We start from the raw sequence: 24,005 nt of genomic DNA on the forward strand, positions 1-24,005 counted from the left end.
ATTGGGTTCACCTCAGAGCAGCCAGTGGTGGGGCGTGGGAAGGAGGAGAGGCCGAGGCCGAGCAGGGGGGGGTCTCGTTTGTGCCTCCGTGTTGTTTCAGCCAAGCGGGGCACCTGGCAAAGGCACAGCTGGAGGGACACACAGGGGATGAGCCGTGACCAGGGGCAGGGGCAGGTTTGGCTGCACAGACGCGGGGACTTCGGCGATGAGGCTCTTCTGTACATCGTGGTCGTCATGCACAGGCATCATACACAGGGTTTGTCAAAGCTCGTGGAAGTGCAGATGTTGCCGGGTGGAAGTTTTCTCCCTTTACAAAAAAGAGCTTATGCCACCTGAGGACGTGTTGGGTTCCAGAGGAGCCACTTCCTGATTTGAGGCATCAGCCACGCCAGTTTCCCAGTGTAGCACCCGTCGGGTTGACGTTCTCGGGGAGGGCTGTGTCGTCCTGCATCCTCTCTTGGTGTCCAGAAGTTAAGAATAATTACATTTCTGGACTTGCTACAAACATCTGTTTACTCTAATTAGCTACCAGGGCAAGTTGATCATGGAGAGTTGTGGGGATTGAATTCCGAGAGGAAAGGGCAGAAAACACCTCGCCCCTGGCCGGCGGCCGTGCAGCCGCAGCGTAGGCCTGGACCTGGCCTGGCCTGCGGAGCCCGGGGGGCTTGCACCTGTTTTTGTAAATGAAGTTTTATTGTGAAAACAGCCTTGACCATTTGTTTACATATTGTCTACGGCTGCTTTCCTGCTGCTGCAAGGGCACAATTCAGTGAGATGGAGACTGTGCTGCAAAGCTTAAGTACTCACAATCTGACAAACTGGCTTGCTGAGCACAGTGTTTAAATACACATAGAATATAAGTGTGACGCATTGTGAATGGGCTTGAGAGGATTGAGAAGACCATAATTTTACCATGGGTAGCATTTGTTCAGTGTTGAACACCATTTCAGCTACCTGGATTGTCTCATTTTATCTTTGCAACAGTAAATAGGTACTATTTTTATAAACTGAGGCACAGAGAGCCTCAGTTGGCCTACAGTCAAAGTAGAAAAATAGAACATTTAAATTATTCACGCATGAATAGTATAACAAGCACGCATTTCCATGAAACTAGATTCCAGCTAACTTTTTCTTGAATAGGAACCTTTCTGACATTGATCAAGACGGAAAACTCACAGCAGAAGAGTTTATCCTCGCTATGCACCTCATTGACGTGGCTATGTCTGGCCAGCCGCTGCCTCCTGCCCTGCCTCCAGAATACATTCCGCCTTCCTTCAGGTAAGGGACATGTGGCCCTTCCAAGAGACTGTGTGCTGAGTGTGTGGATTTCAGCCTTGGCTTGCTTTGGCTATATATCCCGTAGTCATTTTTATTCCTGGCAAGTAAATCAAGTATCCATGAATTCAAGAAAATCTTCTTACCTAGGCTCTGTGTTAGTCTTGGGTGTGTTCCTTAAGTTACAGTATACAGGCGGACTCTGGAGGCATTGTGGGTTCTGTTCTAGATGGTCACAGTAAAGCAGGTCTCACAGTAAAGCAAATTGTAATCTTCTTGCTGGTGGAAGGTCTTGCCTTCTTCAATTTGTAAAAAAAAAAAAATGCAGTATCTGTGAAGCTCAGTAAAGCAAGGAGCAATAAAACGAGGTCTGCCTGTATTAGGAAAATATCAAAAGATTGGTGATTTTTGTGCCAATCTATATATTTGAAGCTCACCAGAAATTTTAGCAAAGTGAAACTGTCAACCTGTACATTTTATATAAAGCAAGAAGATTCTGCCTGTGAATTCTATACGTTCAAGAGATAATAAAATGCTGGTGATGTAGAAATCATAATCAGAAAGGTAATTAAAGGAAATGTTCCTTCTCTGCAGCCCAGTCTCAGTAGAGATGTCAAGAGAGCAAACCAAGGTGCGGGTGGGAGAAGCCCGCAGTGACTGGTGTCCTGCCCCCCGATCCCCTCCTGGACAGCTGCATTCAAAGACTAATATGAGAGCTTACCAACACAAAGGAGAGTGAAAAAAAGATAATTTCTGTACTAATTCCTCGAATGTCAGGCAGAACAGCAGAAAACAGTGTCCGCAAGAATAAGAAACAGCCATCGCTGTCGGCACATGCAGGACTGGGGGGGGCACGGTGTGGGGGCAGGCGGCGAGCACGCGGGCTGCGGTGGCAGCGGCCGCCCGCCGGGCAGTTCGTCTGTGAACCCTGCGCTGCAAGAAGCTCTCTGAGAGCTGGGAGCTGGTCAAAACAGAACAAAGCAAAACCCCCCAAAAATGCCACAATTTAGAACAGGTAGTTTTAAAATGCAAGGTTACCATGTAAAGTGAAACAAATCAGTAAACTAAGAGCTTTGTTTGAAGGCCTTTGAAGTTCAGGCTTTTCATGTGTTTGTGACGAGGTAAAATGGAGAGGCTTTATACAGGAAAAGAGATGGATCTCTCTCACCTGGCCATCAGCTGGTCTGCAGATCTTTCTGGGGCAGAATTTAACCTATGGGGAGGGGTGGCGATGATGGCAGCAGCCCCGTACTGTGTCCCGGGCACTGCTCTAGCCAATGTGTGATCGCTCACGGATCCGTCTCTTTGGAATCACCCTCATTTTGGTGATGGTTCTAAGCATTCAAACAGACGTGGCGCTCAGAGTCTGATGACGTTCACATATTCATTTTTAAAAACCTTTGTAAATGGCGAGGATCGAATCTTTTTTTCTCACTGTACCATGATAGGTAGCATAATAATTAAAAACTCTTTTTCATAACTTGCTCACTGCCACCTAGGCAGCTCTGTGAATTTGTTTCTTTTCCCTCCCACAACCGCAGGAGAGTCCGATCGGGCAGCGGTGTGTCCGTCATAAGCTCCGCGTCAGCGGACCAGAGGTTACCAGAGGAACCCGCTTTAGAAGATGAACAACAACTAGAGAAGAAATTACCTGGTACGGCAGCCTTGATACTTGAGTTATATCGTGTTCTAGATCTTCTGTCTCCAAGGCAGAGACAGAGGTAGAACTGAATCTGGCTTTTTATTGACATTCTTGCCGTGTTCCTTTAACTGGCCTTAGCAAGGAGACACTTAATACGCTTTGGGATTTGCATGTATGTTTAGAAATAAGAACATTCTGAACTCTGCTAATGCACCTGTGTTCTAGCTTTTAAATTGAAATCAGACTATTTACTACTAAACAAAAATCTTACAAATATTACCTATATAGCACTCAAGTTGATAAGCCTTTAAGGAGATTGGTTAAAACCACCAAGAATAGGAAGTAAAACTGCTACTGTTATTTTCTCCTACTGTTTGGGAGAATTGAAAATTCCTTAGTAACAAGAAACTATTTTAAATGTAATGTGAACCTGTTGTAAATAATCCTCATCCTATATTAAAATATTCTAAGGTGGCTGTGAAGTTTTAATGACGTGTTGATAGTTGATACTAAGAAGCAAGTGAAGTTTATTATGATGGAATCTCTTTGTGTTAAATACTTTGTTAGTGTTATTTTGCTACATGCTTGGTGGTTAATTAACCTTCTCAAGATAGTACTTCTCCCAGTTTCCTCTTTAAATTATCTTTTGTTCACTGTTAAATCACTTAGTGACAATGCTCTTCATGCAAGTGTGTTGAATACCAGCGAAGAATCTAAATGTTAGTAATACGTGCCCCGTACCCTCTAGAAGGTTGTAATATAACTGAGGATTTGAGACGTCTGTATGAACAGACGTCAGCGCAGTGCGTGGTGCGGCAGGTCCCGGCAGACAGTGCGGCAGACGCCCGGCAGTGCTCCGCCCCGGCTGGCTGTCACAGGCCGCCGAAGACGCGAGGAATTCCATCTCTGGTCGAGCACACAGCTGAGTTCACCTCGAAGATTAATGTGGTTATTATAAGTGGAATGGAGACTATTTCAGGTTGATAGTAATGGGAATAGAGACTCAAAGGCAAATAAGGACAGGAATCCTTAGAATATGGCATGTTCTTTATCTGTTGGTGGTAGACATTTAAAGTTTTGAACAGGCAGTGAACATCAGAATTTTTTTGTGTGTGCATTTTTTTGTCTTTGAACAGCCATTTATTATGTGCTTCCTGTATATTAGAAACAGGGCCAGGTACTGGAATTTAAAAGATACACAGGGACTTTCAGGGGAGTTTGGAGGTAAAATTTCACATGACAAAAAATTGACCATGTAAAAGCATGCAGTTTAGTGGCTGTTGCGGTCAGCTTGGGCCGCCCTAATAAAATGCTGTGTTGTGGTGGCGTCCAGGGCAGCGCTGTTTCTCCCAGTCCCGGGGGCCCGCAGTCCAAGATCAGCGTGCCATCCAGTCCAGTCGCGGTGGGGCTCCCGTCCCGGCTTGCAGACGGCTGCCTTGTTGCTGGGTCCTCACATGCCCTTTCCTCGTTGTTTGCCCAGGGAACGAGAAAGCTCTGTCTCTTCCTCTTTATAAGGCCACGAATCTCATCCTGAGGGCCCACCCTCATGGCCTCATCTTAAACCTAATGATAAAGGCCCCATCTCCAAACACTATCACATTTGGGGGGTCAGAGCTTCAACATACGAATTGGTGGGGACACACGTTCAGTCCATTACAGTGGCATTTAGTACATTCACAGTATTGTGCACCCACCACCACTATTTAATTCCGAAACATTATTACCACCCTAGGAGAAAACTCCATGCCCAGGTGCTCCCCGGTCCCCCTTCTCCCCAGCCCCTGGCAACCACCGCCTACGTTTTGTCTCTTTGGATTTACCTGTTCTGGCTACTTCATGTATATAGCAGTGTACAGTGGGTGACCTTTTATGTCTGGCTTCTTTCACCGAACATAATGCTTTTGAGAGCCGTCCCCATTGTAGCACGTGTCAGTGCTTCATTCCTCTCTGGGGGGAGGGCACTTTCCATTTTAAGGTGACTGGGTAAAGGGGCTGCTGCCTCCTGAAATCACTAAAAGAGCAAGAAGAACAAGAAAACCAGAACATGCCTACCACCTTTGCTATCTAATGCCTGACTACAGTGTGCAAGGAAAGCCCATCTAGAGCAGTGAAGGCCAGGTAGGAATGCGGGAAGATGTCAAGATGCTACAGATTTCAGGACAAAGTGTGAAGGGGCAGTTCTCAAAATAGCTCGTGGACAGTGGGAGGGCGTGCCACCCAGGCTGGCGGGGGAAAGGTGGGGGGGCTTCCCGTGCCCGGGATCAGGCTCCGGGAGAAGCGTGGCAGGAAACACAAGACCAAGGGGCAGGCATTGCTGAAAACTTGGTAAGGGACATGGAGGGCGGGCTTTTTCTTTTTAAGAAAGTAAAGTAAAATGGATGCAAATAAGGTGTCAGCAAGGATTAGAGGGAAAAAATGATTGACTTGGCAATAGCCTGAAATTCATAATTGGTGTTCACAAAGAAGGCAGTTGAATAATGGATTAGAGGGGATTATTTACTGAATGTGATCTGCATAATGATTAGGGCGCAGCTTGTTCTTCAGTGTGAAACACAGGATGCTTCCACCTCTGCTTTCTGAAAGGTCTTGTCTGTTAGGATAGACACGTCCATGTCACTACAGGCTGAGGGGAGAGAAGGGGAGACTCATGGTACAGAAGAGCTGGGGGTCAGGTGCTGAACCACAGTCCTGGAGAACGAGATGACAGTAAACACGAAGGAGAGGAGGCTGCTGTCGGTGACGCAGGATTACTATGGAAAGATTCTAATGGAAAGGGTGTTGGGTGCTTTGAACACCGGGATACAGCATCCACCGTGGAGGGGAGCGTGTGTGGCAAGGAGCTAGGTGAAGACCATTGTCACAGTGTTTACTAACCGGGCACAGGCGGAAGGGACACTTACAGGGTCCTGGTGTGCTTCTGTGCTACAAATTCTAACGTGCCATTGAGTCTTGTCTTCTACTGGGGCATGTTGAATGTCAAGACTTTTCATCCTAGTTTGTTTCTTGTTTCAAAGTCACATTCGAAGATAAGAAGCGTGAGAACTTTGAGCGGGGCAATCTGGAACTGGAGAAACGGAGACAGGCGCTCCTGGAGCAGCAGCGGAAGGAGCAGGAGCGCCTGGCCCAGCTGGAGCGCCAGGAGCAGGAGCGCAAGGAGCGCGAGCGCCAGGAGCAGGAGCGCAAGCGGCAGCTGGAGCTGGAGAAGCAGCTGGAGAAGCAGCGGGAGCTGGAGCGGCAGCGGGAGGAGGAGCGGCGCAAGGAGGTGGAGCGGCGCGAGGTGAGCTGGCAGGCGCGAGGTGAGCTGGCAGCCTCCCGGAACTGTTCGAGGGACGGCCGGGAGCCTTCCTGTCTCTGCAGTTCAGTGGTGGTGGTACCGTCACCCCAGCAAAGAAGCTCCTCGCCCTCTAAGCAATGACCCCCTTCCCTGCCTCTCCCCTCAGCACTCAACCCCACTAATTGACCTTCCCGCGATAGAAGCTGGCCTGCTCCGGCCGTTTTCTGTAAAGAGAGTCATGCCTCCATGTCTGGCTCTCGCACACCGCTGCCTTCGGGGTTCCTCCAAGTTCCAGCATGGAGCGTGCTCTGTGCCTTTGCGTGGCTGATAACATCCCATCACGTAGTCATCATTTGGGGTGTTTGTACTTCCTGGCTATTACGGACAATTTTGCTACAGGCATTTGTGTGCAAGTTTGTAAAGGCAAGGATCCTCCCAGGTTTCTTTCAGGCAGTGAAAGCAGGCGCTAATGTGGGTCTTTCCTAAAAACGAAGTGATGTGATGGGAACTTTCAAAAAGAGGGTGAGGCATACTAATTTCTCATTTGATGAAAGAAAGTTTTTGTTTGTTTTTTCAGTTCTGAGGGTTTTGGATAATTTTACTAGATTTAAGACATTTTTTGCTCTTTATGGGTCAGCAGATAAGGAGGAAGAATTTTATTTGGCACATCAAGCGCTGAAGGCAAAAGCAGTAGAATTCTAATGGTCAGATGAGCCTGTCTGTTCTTATCACATGTAATTATAATAGCCTCTATAAACATTCTCTTTTCCCCTTAGAAGGAACACTGTATTTGTGTAAGTTTTGTTTTGCTCTTTTGTAATAGAATTTCTTGTAATGTTTAGTAATACTTCATCCCTAAAAGAAAAAACTTACTAGCTGGTAACATTTATTAAGAGATTTTTGTATAGTGTAAGAACTGAAAAATTAGTAACTCTGTTCATGTGTATCACAGGCTGCAAAACGAGAACTTGAACGGCAACGACAGCTTGAATGGGAACGAAATCGAAGACAAGAACTCTTAAACCAAAGAAACAAAGAACAAGAAGACATAGTTGTACTGAAAGCAAAGAAAAAGACTTTGGAATTTGAATTAGAAGCTCTTGTGAGTGAAGTTTGATTATGCGTTGGGAGTATATTAACATCAAACAATTAAAATGGTAATAATACTATTTTTCATTTGTTAAAGAATGATAAAAAGCATCAACTTGAAGGAAAACTTCAGGATATCAGATGTCGACTGACCACCCAAAGGCAAGAAATTGAGAGCACGAACAAATCCAGAGAGCTGAGAATTGCCGAAATCACCCATCTGCAGCAGCAGTTGCAGGTGAGGGAGGTTGCCCCCTGGAAGCTCAGGCAGCGTCGAGCACTGGCCCTGCTCCTGCTCTGGGAGGTCGCGAGGGAGTGGACGGGCCTTGCCTGCACGCAGGCTCTCGAGGGGACAGACTCCTCACGCGTTTCCTGAGCGCTGCCAGGTGCGGGGCCAGGCTCTCGTAGGCGCCGCCGAGAGTCCTGCAGCGACAGCGGGGGTGAGACCCCTGCCTGCCTGGAGCTTACCTCCTGTTTGCAGGGCAGGCAGACACTAACAAAGGAAGCCGAGCGCCCTCTGTCCGACGGCGAAAGAGCTCTACGGAGTGAGTAGGGAGGAGGCCGCAGGAGTGAGTAGGGAGGGCCCTGGCTTCCCAATAAGGTGGTCAGGGCTGGCGCTGTGCGAGGGTTCCTTCTGAGGAGAGGCCTGAGGCGAGCGGCCGAGCCCGGCCCTCAGCAGGGACACAGCAGGCCCACGCCCCGAGGCAGTAGTTGCTTCCCCCGCCCCCACCCCCCCCAGCCCCACTGTAGCAAGGAGACGGCTGGGAGGGTTGAGTCTCTCCCCCTTACGCATGATGTTAACTGTCCTTGTCTAGCTTTGGTATCAGGGTAATAAACACGAAAGTAAGTTGGAGAGTAGTCTTTCCTTTTTTCTAAAAACATTTGTGTTGAATTGGTATTTTGTCTTTGAATCTTTGGTGGCATTCACAAGTGACGCTTAGTGGGCTAAGATCTTTCTGTGTGGTAGACCTTTTAATTGCGAAATTTATTCAATAGATAGAGGGCTATTCAGATTTTCTCTTTCTTCTTGAATCTCTTGATAATTTCTATCTTTCAGTGAATTTATCCATTTCATCTGAGTAACCAGATTTATTTATGTGAAGTCGCTCACAGTGTTCTCTGTTATTCCTTTAGGCGTCTGTGGTGTGTGTGGTGACGACACTTCTTTCATTCCTGGTGCCATGAGCTTGTCTTGTCTCTTGTGTCTCCCTCTCTGTCTCATGCTCTTCTTCCTCAGCTCCCTTTCCCTCTTCCTTTCCTTTCTCCTCCTTTTCTCTATCCATCTAGCTAGAGGTTTATTGGTTATAGTGATTTCTTTTTTACAATTCTCATCTTATTTTTTCCGTTACCATTTATCCGCCCACACCCTCTCCCACCTCCCCCGACCGTCCCAGCACACTATTGTCAGGTTTCGTGAGTTCTTTACTCTTTTTGTTTTCTTTTTTGCTCAGTCACTTCACTCTGTGGTATGTTTTTTTTTTTCTATTTCATTTATCGAGGCTTTTTATACCTTTTATCTATTTGGGTTTAATTTGCTTATTTTTAACTCCATAAAGTAGAAGCTTACATTATTGAATTTGGACCTTCATTTCTGATATGAACATTTTAAGCTATAAATTTCCCTCTTAAGCATTATCATAGCCATATTACACAGATTCTTAATATGTTGTGTTTTTATATTCAATTCAAAATGTTTTTATTTCCTTTGTCATTCTTTCTTTGATGAGTTATTTAGAATTATGCTGTTTAGTTTCCAAACAATTTGGAATTTTTCCCAGGTATGTTACTGATGTATTTATGTTATGGCCTGTGAGCATACTTTTAATCCTTTTAACTTTAGTGAGACTTACTGTACAGCTCAGCATACGATCTGTTTTGGTGAATATTTCATGTCATTTCAAAAGAATGCGCACTATGTTGTAGCTGGGTGGAGTGGCCCATAAACGTCAGTCAGATCAAGTTGATTCATGATGTTTGTGTCTTCTAAGTCCTTATTTTGTGACTTCCTTCAGCTGCTGAGAGGAGTGTTGAAATCTAGCATTTGTCTAAATTTGTGTGTTTTTCCTTCATATCTGTTGTGCTGTTTCATGTACTTTGAAGTCCTAATCAAAAGGAGATACTAGGATATGACATAATATAAATAGTATCAGATGTTCACTGCTGGAAATTTTGAAAATACTAAAAAGTGTACACACTTCTTAAAAGTATATTCCTCTATATTTCACCTCTCTTTATATGCCTTTCATTGACTCTTTTTGAGAACAATGTTCATAAAATGCTCCCTTGGAAAATTTATTATCTCACTAAATGCTCTATGACCAAACACATTTTCATTCAATATTGATACTTGGAGTGTTCATTTGTTGATAATAAAATACAAATTAGGGTTCCTGAAAAAGTGGTGAAGTGAAAAATAATACATGGTTTGAAGAAATCCAGGTACATAGCAGGTAATGAGGGATTGTTTCCCTTTCCTTACTGGAATTAGCAGATACTTGTTATGCAAATGAGTCAGGGAGCCCTTCATATTGATTTGACTTATTTTAGAAACCTGGGTTGTCACAGTTACATGAGTAAAAACATCTGAGTGATCCTAGCCAAACGTCACCTTGATGCACTTAATTGTCTGTCCTGGTGCAGGAAGGAAGCTTTGGAATTGGGTATGTAGCCTTTCCTCGTTTAGGGAAGATCAGAGAAGCTCAGTTGGCATTTTTGGGAAAACTGTCTGATTTGTATATTCTGTTTTGTCCAGATTTGGCGGGGGCGGGGGGGGGCGAGAGGGGAGGCTGTGTGTGGATTATTCCTATGAGAAGATGCTTCCAACTCCTCCCTATAAAGCTAATAAATCTCTCTACTATTGAGACAAATAGTAAAGAAAGGTTTATAACACACAAGCCGGTCTATATTTAAAGGTGATTGTTCCAAAAAGGATTAACCTCTGATGAGAAATTTTAAGGTAGTTCTCTTTTTCAAACCAAAAGTCAATTATAGAGATCTTTTTTAAAATTCAAGGTAAAAATAGAAATTCAGTATTCCTTCCTATGCACTGGGAAGTCTGTCATTTTACTGAAATGTACACAGGCTCTCTAGGGTAATTTCAGCTGGACTTGAGCAAATGCAGTGCTTGACAAGTCATCCATGAAAACTCCAAATACCTTGTACCATGCGGTTTGGTTTATTTCTTATGTCAATTAGAAAATAGTTGGCTCAAGACTTTTTGTGGACCTTGTTAAAAATTGTAGCTCCATTCTGGGTAGTGGAAAACCCTGTGGAAGCTAAGATTCCAGTGGTTAAAAATCTCTTTGATTTGTGTTTTCAACTTCAGGTGTGTGGTAAACCTCAGTTCAGCCCTATTAAGTATCACAGTCCAGGACAGAATGGCTTCCGTTCAGCTGCTGCGTCAGTCTGCACGCCACAGGGTCGCTGCAGTCGCATTTGAGGCCGGCACAGCTGAGAGACCACTACTTTCCATTTTCTCCTCTGAGTACATTTTTTAAAGTTTATTAATAGGCAGTAAGTCAATAAAAATTTAAGAAATATCAAGGGAGCCATGACTATCTTAACTCTTATTTCAGTGAGAAGTGTTCGGCAAACAGTCACCTCCTTGGGCAGAAAGCAGGAACCGCTCTCGCTAGGGATGAAGTGCCGCTTCAGCCCCGAGGCCTTGGGGTGGTGTTGGAAGAGGCCTTGAGGAGCAGAAAACGCTGTGTCTGTCTGCCCAGCTGTTCAGTCCCCACAGGGAGGTGTTCCCGTTACTCACTGTTGCTTCCCTCCTTCCCTCCCAGGAGTCTCAGCAGATGCTCGGAAGGCTCATTCCAGAAAAACAGATACTCAGTGACCAGTTAAAGCAAGTTCAGCAAAACAGCTTGCACAGTAGGTGTTTATTTTTAAACTTGCCTGTCCTGCTTTTTTACTGACAGGAATTTCCTTACCTGAAAGACTATTAAAAACCATTTTCCTTACTGCCAGTTTGTTTTTTCTCATCTCGCAATATTTTTCTAAAATAGGAGATTCACTTCTTACTCTCAAAAGAGCCTTGGAAGCAAAAGAACTAGCTCGTCAGCAGCTCCGAGACCAACTGGATGAAGTTGAGAAAGAAACTAGATCAAAACTACAGGAGATTGATATTTTCAATAATCAGCTGAAGGTAACTATTCTGCGTCTTCCTACACGCATGTCCTGCCCTCTAATTTTTCTGACTGGCCAGATGATTAGTTGATATTTAATCCCAGGCAGAAAATTGAATTATACGGGTTGGTCCGCCTTCATGAAAACCTTCACACTACAGATGAACATTATATAATCTAAAATGTAAAAGTGGATTTGGCATCTACAGATTGTGGCTGAGTGGCCCTAACGTGACATCTGTCTTTCACCTGAATTACGTTTTTATGCCTCTCCATCCTTTTGCCTGTTGACAGCTACGTGAAGTTGAATTCCAAAGGCTGGGCTCCAGCAGGTTCAGCTTTCTTATGTTCTTGGAGGACTGCTAAAAAGGGACTGTTTCTTCTTCTAAAGCTAAGAATCGTTCTGCCACTTCTTACCTTCAGGATTGTCCTTGGCTCTTGATCTTTATTTTCGTTACCTCATAATTTAAAATTTTATTGTTTAATAGAGTAATTGCCTTGTCTCTGTCTGCAGAGGCGGATATGGCTCGCCCCTTACACAGTGAAGTTTGGACAGTGCCCGAGCTCGCGGGGAGGGGCACGGTTATCACGGCCTCGCTCCGCCCTGGCTTTCGGGGTGACTGCACCTCCTCGTCTTCGGGACCTGGGCTCATGGCGGGCCCAGACTGCTGGCGGTCTGGTCCGCCTCAGCAGTGGTCATGTCCTTGAGATTTCCGTAGACAGTGGAATTTTCAGTAATTATGTTCTTACAAGAAATTGGATTTTACACTTTTCCCCCCAAATACTCATTTTCATTTTCTAACTTAAAACCCTTTATACTTGATTTTGTCTAATTTAGGTTTTATAACTAAGAAAAAGTAAAATTCCTGTTTTCTTTTTTTTTTTTAATTAAAAAAATTAGGAAGCATAATTGAGAATTTTAGTTGACCTTTGAATTGAAATTCTAGGCCAAATTGTCTGGTCACCTGAGTTTGAGATACTTGCGCCTTTCTTTTCTTTTTCTTTTTTCAGAAGAATAGGCAATGAACTTTTCTCAATTGTACAATTCCAGGAAAGTGCTCTTAGGGGAAATTTATTTGAGCCAACTTAGTGACTTTCTCCTCTTTGCTCTCATGCTCACAGAGTCTGTGAGGGCGCGTGTGCACACCCATGTGCCGTATGTGTGCTCTACGCCTGTACACATGTGTACATGTGTGTATAAGTGTGAGAGGCACGGCCGTGGGTTCTCCCTCTGTAGCATAAGCACATTAATGCTCACTGTGATGCGCCACTATTTTAAGCATAAAAAATAAGGGCATTGTTTACAAGTATACAGTGCTTTTTTACAGTTTCATGGAATAGAAACTGTTAAGTATTCAGGTATCTTCTGAACCCAGACAGTAGTCCAGGTTTCTGCCTCAATCTGAAGAGTTCCTTTTTTAGAAATTTGGCTCTCAAAACAAACTTGATGTATTAGAAAGTGATGCTCTAGTGGGTGATTTTTGACAAATGCCTGGATGATTTATAGATGACATTGGCTCTTCAGTTGCTCTCGCCATTGCTAAAGAGAACGCCCTTCTGATGTGGTGCGAGTTGCTCCTGCTGTGTGTAATTGGCTAACGCTGCCTTCAGTGTTAGCGAGGGCCTTCCCCGAACACTGATGTTAGTGCTCCAGAAGCCCTTTTTTCCAAATATGTGTTCTTATTTTTTAAACAAGAACATTTCTGTCTGTCTTGATTTTTTAATTTTGGTTTTCCGTTACTACTTTAAGTTAATTTGGGGAATAAAAGAACCCCAAGACAGTATAACAATATTGTTATGCTATTTAACGGCCCACTTGGAGGGTTTAAAGTTGTGTTGCCTTAAAGTTTTTATTTCCATTATTTCCTCTTAAATCTGTTGAAACCAAAACAGAAACAGCTAAATTGAAGAGTCAAAAGGTTACTAATTTGAAACAACTCAGAGGTAAATTTACGATTTGGTCGCTTGAGTATGTCCTGCCTGCTTTTCTTTGCCATAGCCTCATTGGAAGATAGGACGCATTTTACGTCTGACTTCAGGGCCCTTGCCTCCTAAGGTGGAGCTGGGAGCCACACGCCGACGCTCAGGACTGCGCTGCTCCTGTGGCCGCAGCGGGGCCCTGCAGCGGCCGCGCCAGCGCTGCAGGTGTCCCTCCTGCCTCCCGGGAGTGCACGTGGGTGGCGGGCCGCTCCCGCCGCACATCCAGTTCCGTGTGGCCATTTCTGTGTCCTAAACTTTCCCCTTCCAGAAGGAAACCTGCTGGAGAGTGTAGAATAGAAATAGAAATTAGGACTTAGCAATTATATTTTATATACATGGAGGTTGACTTAGAAAACAAAAATGTCGTTCACTCATTATTGGCTCGTATGCTGACACTGGAGAAATACCTTATGGAGTGAACATTTGAGATTAGTTGACCAGAACATTAAACTGTATTGAATGACTGTCCATAAATGAGGATTAAATTTAGCAAAAACCAATTCCTGTGTGTCTTTGATACAAAACTATTTGCAATAAGCCATTTCCTTAGTTTGATGCACAAAGTCATGTCCAGAACATTTTGTCATTTTTCTCCTTTTAAAATAAAAACACACAGAATCTGATTTAGTTCTTTCTACCAGATACCTTTCTTTCTTCTTTTGAGGTCTCTCTCTTTTTCTTCAGGAAGAACTACACTCCTGCCCCCTCGCCAAAGGTTGGTAGCCAGTCATGGAAACTCTCAAGTCATTTCTTAAAAAGGAGAAAATTACTTTGTAGTTAGGTTAATAGGTATTTGTTTCATATAGGTAGCAACATATTAAAAACATAAAGCATATTTACAGTTATAGTCAATTGTTGCTAATTGGGTCCAGATTCAGGACCATCACGTTTCTGTCTGATCTCAGAGAAATTTAGGGCTCATTCTTTCCTTTCAGAAAAGGCTATTTTTTGTGCTAAATGTCAGTAGACATTTAACTTACAAATGTGCTATTTTTATATTCCAAGATATCCGTGTCTTCGTTTTTCTAATTTATCACCCCAAATCAAGAATTACTTGAGAAAGGCCCTGGCTGGTGTAGCGGTTTGGTTCACTACTGGCTTCCGAACCACAGGGTTGCCGGTCCGATTCCCAGTCGGGGCGCTCCCCTGGGCTGCGGGCTGGGTCCCCGCTTTGGGGGAATGTGAGAGGCAATTGCACATTGATGTTTCTCTCCCTCTCTTTCTCCATCCTTTCCCCTCTCTCTAAAAAATAAATAAATACAAAAGAAATTAATTGAGAGAGGAAACAGGGGTCTTACTGTAGCAAATAAACTCTGCTTTTGTATGTATCTAGAAAAGGGAAGGACAGAGGAGAAGGGGAGAAATGATAGCACCCTCAGATTCTGAGGCTCTTGTGCTAAAAACCCCTTGATTGACAACTTTTGTATTTATGCTGCAATTTTGTATGCACAGTAAATTTTAGCTTTTGATGATCAAGTGAAATAATCAACCAGTGATTAAACCAGAATAATTGATTTTGTTAGTAATTATTATTTGCATGAATGAATACCTCTTAAAGTAGTTTTAGTTCAGTGTATCAAATTTGTTTACCATAATTTTCTGCTTTTAAAATATATTCTATATGCAACAAATATTTTATCATGCTACAAAATCAGTGGTCTTCTCATATGTTTAGAAACATCAGTTTAAAATTATTGATTATCTGTGACTCTCTTTTTACGTAATTTTACAGGAAAATCAAAACTGTCAACATATTTTGGAGAATCTGTGTGTCTGAACAGCACAGAGGCGTTTTGAGACTCGTTTTTTGTACACGCAGCGCTCAGCTACCGCTCTAAAATTATGGTTCTCCAGGTGTCAAGTAACATTACCTGGGCTTTTGGGCAGTAGCACCTTACTTCACCTTGCCCTTGGCAATGTTCCTAGTTTCTGTAACCATTTTGCTTAGCACTGGTAGCCTAACATTCTGTATTTTAATATCTTTACTGTGTAGAGCAGCAGCATAAAGTATAGCTTATAGCTTTCAAGGCTTCATTGGAATGGGTGCCAAATAAAGAGGATCGATCATGTAGAGACTAGCTGTTGTGTTTCATGCTGAAAAGCTGAGTCGTCGCTGGTACCTTCCCAGTCACTGTGCTGGGCCACCCCTATGGGGATGGGGTTGGCAGCCGAGCCTTTTTTCTTCTGGGCCGCAGCCAGGGAGGACACAGCGCTGCAGGGCCTGGCCGTTACCCTGGGCTGCGCCTTCCGCGGAGACTTCTTTCTAAAGGCCCCTGTGCCCTGCGCAGACAGTGCGCAGCCTTCTCAGGCTGAGAACGATGAACCATCTCTACCTCTGTGCCTCAGTTTCCCCCTCACAGATGAGTGCTCAGTGTCTAAGACAGCACTGACCACTGCGTGCTAAGCTTTCTTTGTAAAAGTTAATAATGATTAGTTATTACTAATCATCACATATGAGTAAATTTTTTCTCTTGACAAATCATATGTGTGATGGTAGAAGTTCCTAATTATAAGCTGGGTAATCTGTGTACTGTAGTCTTCTCTTTCTAACAAGCATTGTAGGTCATTGAATTCACCACTTGACTACGGAAATTTGAAGGGGACCACTCAGTGATTATTTGTGTCCATATGCATGTTTCCATCGTATGGGAAAGAGTATCACTGTCAGTATACTGTTGCAGAAGTGGACCGTATTTTGTTTCTTAGCAAAATTGAATACTTAGGACAAATTCAGAATTAAGAATCACATTCCTTAGTATACTTGGGAAATCCAGGCTTCTTAAATTAGACACAAGAAGCTATCAGAAACAAAAGCTCTGCCTATAATTATGTATGTCCTAGTAAGCACTCCTAGGAACTGAATTGTGGAAATGAGAATTCCACTTACAGTGACGAAGGTTCTTGGCTTAACGAAGGCTTGTACGCTCTGGGTTTCAGACGCCCGCTTTCATGGCAGGCTCATTCTTTGTGAAGGCAGGAAAGGCAAAATGTTTAGCAACCAGAGGGAAAAGAAAAGAGCTGGAGAAAGAACTGCGGAACAGAATAGAAGTCGGGGGGAAATGCATGCAAAGGGAAACAATGAAGGAAAGGAAAAGACCCAGAAAGAAGACGCGCAGAGGCGGCCAGAGAAGTCGTGGTGTGAATTCTAACGACGGCGTCGCTTTCTCTTATCAGTAGGATTGTGTTTGGCTGTTTCATGGTTTACTGTCTTTATTATTTCAAGATTAAATTTTATTTTTACCTGTGTGATCATTTTTGAAAAGACCTCTTCTGCACAGAAGTCATAAAATTCTCTCTCACTCACTGTACTTGTGAGTGTGGAAACTACACAGATTCCTTGAAGGTAGAAAAATAATTAGGACACTCCCAAGACTCCAAATAGCTAGCAGATGTTACATGTTAGATTCTGTGCCATACCAGCAGGCTAGCCAAGCCTCTGACAGTTGTATCCTTCAGAATGACGTGCATCGAAAATGATGGGGTACTGCCCTGTGAATAAAGCTAAGACATTTTGGGAAAACTCAGATTTTTCAGGACAAAATAGTCAGTTTTCTCTTTCTGGGAATATAAGGGAGACATGAGAGAAGATTCTCAATTAGCTCTTCCTGTTGCCGAGAGGGTAGGATTTTTGAGCTCCCTTCCCTTTCTGCCCACCTGCTTCCTGGCCTCGCCTCGCCCCCGCCCCCGCCCCCGCCCGCGGTGCGTCGTGCCGTGCCCTGGCCCGCCTGGAGCCTGGAGCCTGTGTCGTGGGGAGCTGGGCTTCTCTTTGGGTGACTGTTGACTTCAGATTTAGAAGTAACATTTAAACATTTCTTTAAATATTAGTATCCTGCTTCTCAGGATTTAAATAACTGATCAATATGTTTTTTGTACTCCTACTTTTAATGTATCAAGAATGAATAAACTTTATAATTTTGTGATAAATGGAATATCAGCTTACCTTCATTTTGGTACAGTTTCTATGTTTTGAAATACTTAGTTATTTTTCAGACTTTTCCACACAGGTACAAGTTCCCCTGTCCTCATTGGGCTTTGTGATTGGCTTTTAAAAATAGCTTTAACTTGTTTTACAGCCAGTTAATTGGGATAAGTTACCATAATTTAAGACTCAAAAGGCCTTTTAAAAATTCTGATATTGTGTGCTCCATAATAGCCCTGGGTGAGAAGTAAGTGTTGTTCATTTATATAAAACCGTGTCTCTGTAGGTATTAGGTTTAGATAAAACATCACCTGATGTTTCTGATGCTGGTACCTAGATTGATTTTCTATGAGGTCAATTTAATATCAACACTATAGAAGATTATTATAAGTATAAAACATGTTCCTTATTTTGATTTGTAGCATTACGTTCATGAATTTCAAGTAATGAAGATGCATTTGTTTTTGTCTCTCTTTCCTGAGACAGCCTGAAGCAAAAACCTGAAGCAGAGTTACATGGCCAAATTAGCAATAAATTTCCATTAACTGCTGCTCTTTTATAGACCCCTTATTGCTAATTTTTTTCTCTCTTTACAAGCATTTATGCAAATTAATGTTTATGAAAAGGGATCTTATCGTTCAGGTGGATGCTGCTTTATATTTCAAGAAACATCACTTCACATAACATATGTATTGGCTAGTGTCTCTAAAACCAAATGAAGCAGAAACCGCTTTTAAATCAAGTGATTCTGTGCTCCTTGCCAAACCGTGGAACGACTGGCTTCAGGAAACGTGAAAGGGAGCCGTGCTCTCGGGGCGTCTTCCTGATGTTTAACTTGTCGAGCGTATTGCTTTAGAAATACTTGGGCTTTGTGCCATGGGTGGCCAAAGGTGTTTTATGGTGATAATGTCTTAATTCCTTAGGGGAAGTAAGTGACTCTTCCTCTTTGGTTGATGGAATAAAGTTAAAAGCGAGCTGCTTTTCATTTATCTTAACACGAGACAGAATCTTTATTTGCCAATCATTTTCTTACTGTGGTTCATAATCTGAGTTTGATCGAAGGCCCCCTTTGAGAATCAAAGGCTTCTCTGCCAGAAAAATGCTCATGCGCCCCATTTTGTATGCAGTTTAGTAGCGTTTGTGGACCCAAAGCTAATTCACGGACCCTAGTTAAGAAACTGCTGTATCTTACCATTCTGCAGATATTATTGGTGATAAAACTCTTATTTAATTTATATATACTACACATTTTATAGGAGTTTTACTTTTCTCATATTTTTGTAACATGTAGCTAAAGCTTCTTGAATGCACGTTTAATAATTTCTTTTTTCCTTAAGGTATTATATTTTATTAGGAGATAATATTGTTATTACATACCATATCTAGTGTAAAACATATCCTACCCTTGAATAGAAATCATAGAAGAAAAGTCAACGAAATTGTACACTCAGTACTATCTCATTAGAGAAATATCCAGCCATGACATAAGTTGTTTTAGTGTTAACTGATTTTAGACAAACGTAAGGTAGTTTTAGGAAGTGAGATACTGAGTTTTGATTCTTCCTAATTTCTTATTAGGTTTATTTTTATTTTAGTTGTCACAGAAAAATAACTGTGACAAGATTTAATAGAATTCTCAGGATCACTTGAATGAGGTTGACCACCAGGAGAAGTTGATAGAATTTGTGTGAAGTTTTTCTGAGCTACTTCTCCCAATCGGTCTTTCGTTTCCTAAATAAAGAATTCAATGACTCCAGATTCATTTGTCACCTTAAAAATGTTTCTCTGAAAGAAATAAAAGGGCATTTTAAAATGACTGTCATTGTACTTGAGTTCCTGGCCAGGCATGGGAAAGCAAGTCCTTAACTAGTTTTCAGTACGTACACCTTCATTCTGTAGGTTGCTTTCTTGTAAGTTCAACTTTCTTAAAAAGTTATCAACTTAAGAATTATAAATTTCCTGCATATTTTGGGTCATGCCATCTTAAACTCTGAAGTCCAAGAAAAGAGGCAGACCAAAGAATGCCTGCCTCTTCGCAACACCTTGTTGCGCTGATGGTGCGTCCCAGCAGAGTGGGTGAAGAGAATGACCGGAAAATTTCGCGGTTTTAGATCTTGGTCACAAGGTGCCCGAGCCTCCTGTTCCCATACTTGACGTCTGTTCTTGGGTGGCTCCTGCGAGCTGCAGCTCCTTCGAGGCACTGAAGCTGCGACTTGCAGAGACAGCTTCGAAGGGGGCTCAGCATGTCCGGTAATGCTGTCCTGTAATCCTTCCTGTACTGGCCATTTGTAAAATTGTTTTTTAAACTATCTCATTGGCATGATGTTTTTTTCTGTAGATTCTTTAAATTCACTTCTTACTGCTTTTCATTTTGTTTATGTATTTTTAGAGAGAGGGGAAGGGAGTGAGAAAGAGAAACATCGATGTGAGGGAGAAATATTGATTGATTGCTTCTCATACGTGTCCTGTCTGTGAACCTAACCTGCAGCTGAGGCATGTGCCCTGACTGGGAATTGAACCAGCGACCTTTTGCTTTGCGGATCATGCCCAACCAACTGAGCCCCACTGGTCAGGGTGTGCGCTTCATTTGTAGTGTCTCCTCATACATTACTAGCTTTATTTCCAAATGTCTTGACTGTATCATAATTACTGATCTGTAGGTCAGCATCCAGTTGCTGGAGACCAGGATAGGAAGGAAGGGTACACTGTAATTCTTCGATAAAATGGAAAATCTGCAGCTGTGCCCATGGTCTTCCTGGGGCGGGGTCCAGCTTGGCCGGTGTCCATCCTAAATGGCAAGTGCGTGTTTCCTGGATAATGTGACTTTTCATTTTAAATACATAATTAGGTTCCTGAACATCAGACTAAAATGTTATTCCTTTCCTTGTCATTTCCTACTCCTTTGTATTGAATCTCAGCTCAGAGTTACTTTGCCTTACTGCTTATACCTTTTTGGTTTATTCCTGCAGTAAGAATAAACCACCAAGTAAAAGAGGCACTGAAATAAAGAATAAACTTTTTTCTGGTGAAACATTGCCTAAGAATTTCACAGATCTTAAAGCTGAAGGAAAACCAGCAGATCAACCGCTCTCGCTCAGCCTTGTTCCCAGCCCACTACCTTCTCATCGCAGTCTATTTCTCAAAATTGTTCTTTCCATTTAAGAATTTTTTACAGTTGAAGACGAAGTTGTAAAGCAGGAGAGGGAGGGGATCTCCCCGTCACTCCTCCCCCTTCCTTTTGGAGGGCGGGTGCCGGGGTGGGGGAGAGCAGTGGGGGCGCCGGCGCGGGTCTGCGCGGGCGCTGGCTGCGGCCCTCTCAGGACGCCGGCGCTGGCGTCACGTCACTGTGCCGGTTTTTCTTTTCACCTAGAGATGTTTGTGAGCCGAGCCAAGGGAGCAGATTGTGCCAGCAACAGGGACTGGCCAGGCTGGTCTTTCTGAAATACCAGATTCAGAATATTAATTGCATTTTTAATTGATGTTATTAGAGAATACTGTTTATGCTTGATTCCAAATTCTTGTGCAAAGCAATACTGCTGAATGTTGGAGCACATTCAAGGTTTCCGCCTCGTGGTGAGGCGGTGAGGAAGACCGAGCGGAGGAGTTCTCTTTCCTGCAGTTGGCTTTCCTCTCAGAACTTTAACCGTCAGAGTGAGGCTTCCCCATCGCCTCCAAGTCTCCCTTCTCGGCCCTCCGCGCGCCGTCCCTAGCCACACTCCTGGGCCAGGCAAGGTACCCTTCATAATTCGGAAGTCATGTGCCCAGGGCTACTGCCATAGGGGACTGTTCGCCGATTGGTGCCTTGCAAAGTGGCCTCTTCCTGCTCCTTCCCGCCTGGCCACTCCCTGTCTCACCCGCAGGCTCGCCCGCCACGGCCCCTTCCTGTGCCCGCTCTGGCGCCCCCTCCCTCCAGCCCCTGTCTCCCAGCACCCTTTCCCCGTGTCTCCTGATCGCCAGTCAAACCTCCTCCTGTGTCTCATGGACCCTTTGAGGACCGCTCCAAGTCACTCCTGGCATGCGGACTCTGCCGTGAGGACACCAGCAAGTAGGAAAAGGCTAGTCTGACGCTCAGGGCTATCCTCGAGGCCTCCGTGCATTTTAACACTGATCTTCTGCAGATACTTTCTCTACCCTTGTGGTTCAACCTCTGAATCTAAAGGTCGGCACTTAAAGCAGGAAGAAACCTACCCGCGGGGACTTGCCAGTGAGCAAGGGGAAGGCGTACACGGCAGGCCCTGGTTCTTACATCTCCGTGCAGAGCCCGGGGTGGGATGGCCCTCACTAGCCAGACCAGGCAGCCAGCTGCAGACCTGCTTTGACTCTGCTGGGCACTTCGGCTCATGGGGTTGTTGCTGACACAGAGCGGTCCCTTCCAGGGACTGAACTTGATAGGGACCGTTGGATTCCTGCGGAATCCGAGGATTTCCCTTTAACTGGCACTTCTTTGTTCTTCATATTTTTAATTCTGACTTGAATATTTGACATACCATAAAATGCACTATATTTTCAGTAGCCTGTGAAGGAAATCCCTGCTGTTCGTGGTACCAAAACCTAATAGGGAAATGGAATCCGAGGTGGTGATCATGAAACCCCATCTGACTGCCCACCTGACGGCTGGGTTAGTCCGGGGCCACCGATAGCTCCTTGCGCGGCTTTAGTGAGAAAAGCAGACGGGGGAGGGGCGGGGCGGTGGACAGCAGGCTGCGGACGGAGCCACATCCCCCCGTTGGAAGGCAGCGCAGCCGAGGAGGGTGCAGTCTCAGTGGAGATGGTTTGTGCGGAGGTGTCTGTGTTTTCACAGCCAGTAGAGCCTGGGGTTGATTCATTACCAGAGCGATCTCAGCATTTTCTTCATGATCATCACGGTGTCTTCCACACCATTCAAGTCCCATTATTATTGCTGAGTCTGGAGCGGTGTAGCGTCTAATGCCCTTCACTGGCCCTCACGGAAAGCAGCGCCCTGAGGGTGGCTCACTGCAGTGGGGTCTTGATGGGCTCTGGAAGATCGGTCGTGTTTGCATGTCAGTAAACGTTTTTCAAATCTGGAATGTCATCTCGTAAGTGTCTATGCTTTTCCTCTGTGACATGTCGCCTGCTTGCAGGCAGACTGTGGCAGTGCCTGACACCTCGTGCATCACCTGTTTCTTGATTATTTATAGGAACTGAGAGAAATACACAATAAGCAGCAGTTCCAGAAACAGAAGTCCATCGAGGCTGAACGACTGAAACAGAAAGAGCAGGAGCGAAGGATCATTGAGTTAGAAAAACAAAAGGAGGAAGCCCAAAGGTGAGTCTTGCAGTGGCTTGTGGAGTGGCTGGGAGGACCACGAGTGTTCACTCTTCTTCGCCCGGCTGCTCCAAGGGCCTTCCGCCACGGAAGGAGCTCAGCCCCGGCACGCGTGTCTGCGCAAACACGCGTTTGTGAATCAGTGCACACGTGAGCGACCCTGAAGATGTTGGTTGGTTCCCAGAGCTCTCCTGAGTCACTGCTGTGTAGCTAAGTGGGATTATCTGAGGAAATCGGGGCACTGGGTGTGCTTATTTGCATGCCAATGACCAAAATACTCTTCCAGTTCACAGCCTTTTAATAGCACTGGCCGCTGTAGTGCTGGCGGGGGGGGGGGGGGGGGGGGGGGGGTCCTGCCGCATGGGGCTTCCCCAGGGGGACTGACCCCCGCTCTTCCTTCCGCCTTCCACTGCAAGTGAACCTTGAGAGCAAAAGCAGACTGTTTGCTGCTGCTGCTTGGGATACAGGCTCGGTTTTGTTTGTTTTTGTTTGAATATTTGTGTTTGTGGCTTTTATTTGTAACTGTCTGCAATAGATTTTAGATATTTTTAAACTTCTGGTGTGTCTGATGTTTTGTCATTGGATATTTGCTTTTTAAATTTCTATTAATAATTTTAGACACTAAGTGGGGAGGGAGATATAAGGGGACTAAATGGTAATAGAAAAAGTACAATAAAGATTAAATTAAAAATAAATAAAAATAAATTAGACACTAAGAAACAAAAATGACTGAATATCCCAATGATATAGTGTAAATTGTAAAATCTGATTACTGAAATTAGACTAAAATGATGAAGCAGCAGGTAGTTTAGGCAAGTCACCAACTTCAGCGGGCTGAGCTCTGTTAACCTGCCCAACGTGGTACATGTTTTTAATAGTGGGTCTATGTAGCATTTTGAGTCTGGTGCTTTGGGGTGGTTGTTTGTTTTTTTGCTTTTTTTCAGGCCAGTGGGTAGGTGGGTAGGGTCCCAGACCAATTGAAAGGACCGTTTTGTAGGTTCCCTGGGGTAGGGTTAGGGTTATGCACCAAGGATTCATTCATCTGGTGGATGTGCGGGTGAACCGACCCTCTTCTGACCGCCGGAGTTTATATAGCGCAGTCAGCACGCACTGCGGACTCCCGCTCTCTGCAGGGTGGGGGTCAGCGCCGCACAGCGCTCTGCGAAAAGGCTGAATTTCCTGCTCCCAGTTCTGTGATGAATAGTATCCGAAATATAACTTTAGAAATTACATGGCTCTACCCTGTAAGTGGCGACTGACCTTAGTAGAAGAAAATGTTAAAGCAAATTTTATTGTGGATTTTTGTTAAAAAGAATTCGACTGCACTAAATTTTCCAATTCATACAGAGTAGAAATAAATGCAATTTGTTTTATTCTTGTAAATGTAACATTTTTAAAATGGAGAATGAAAG

The 24,005-nt window shown here is 44.1% G+C and overlaps 1 protein-coding gene across 4 annotated transcripts in view; it reads left to right on the forward strand.

Annotated features, from left to right (window-relative positions):
* ITSN1 (intersectin 1) overlaps nucleotides 1-24,005 on the forward strand; it is a 170,164-nt gene that overhangs the window by 79,763 nt on the left and 66,396 nt on the right. For all 4 annotated transcript variants that reach the window (XM_054578067.1, XM_054578058.1, XM_054578075.1 and 1 more), the window contains 8 exons: nucleotides 1,141-1,278; nucleotides 2,817-2,929; nucleotides 5,932-6,194; nucleotides 7,144-7,293; nucleotides 7,378-7,518; nucleotides 11,066-11,153; nucleotides 11,288-11,427; nucleotides 22,466-22,593. In XM_054578067.1, coding sequence (XP_054434042.1) covers nucleotides 1,141-1,278; nucleotides 2,817-2,929; nucleotides 5,932-6,194; nucleotides 7,144-7,293; nucleotides 7,378-7,518; nucleotides 11,066-11,153; nucleotides 11,288-11,427; nucleotides 22,466-22,593 — 1,161 coding nt within the window. The remainder of the gene's footprint in view (nucleotides 1-1,140; nucleotides 1,279-2,816; nucleotides 2,930-5,931; nucleotides 6,195-7,143; nucleotides 7,294-7,377; nucleotides 7,519-11,065; nucleotides 11,154-11,287; nucleotides 11,428-22,465; nucleotides 22,594-24,005) is intronic.

This window comes from Pteronotus mesoamericanus, unplaced genomic scaffold, assembly GCF_021234165.1.
Source record: "Pteronotus mesoamericanus isolate MK-2021 breed Mesoamerican mustached bat unplaced genomic scaffold, CSHL_Meso_final contig_116, whole genome shotgun sequence".
Lineage (NCBI taxonomy): Eukaryota > Metazoa > Chordata > Mammalia > Chiroptera > Mormoopidae > Pteronotus > Pteronotus mesoamericanus.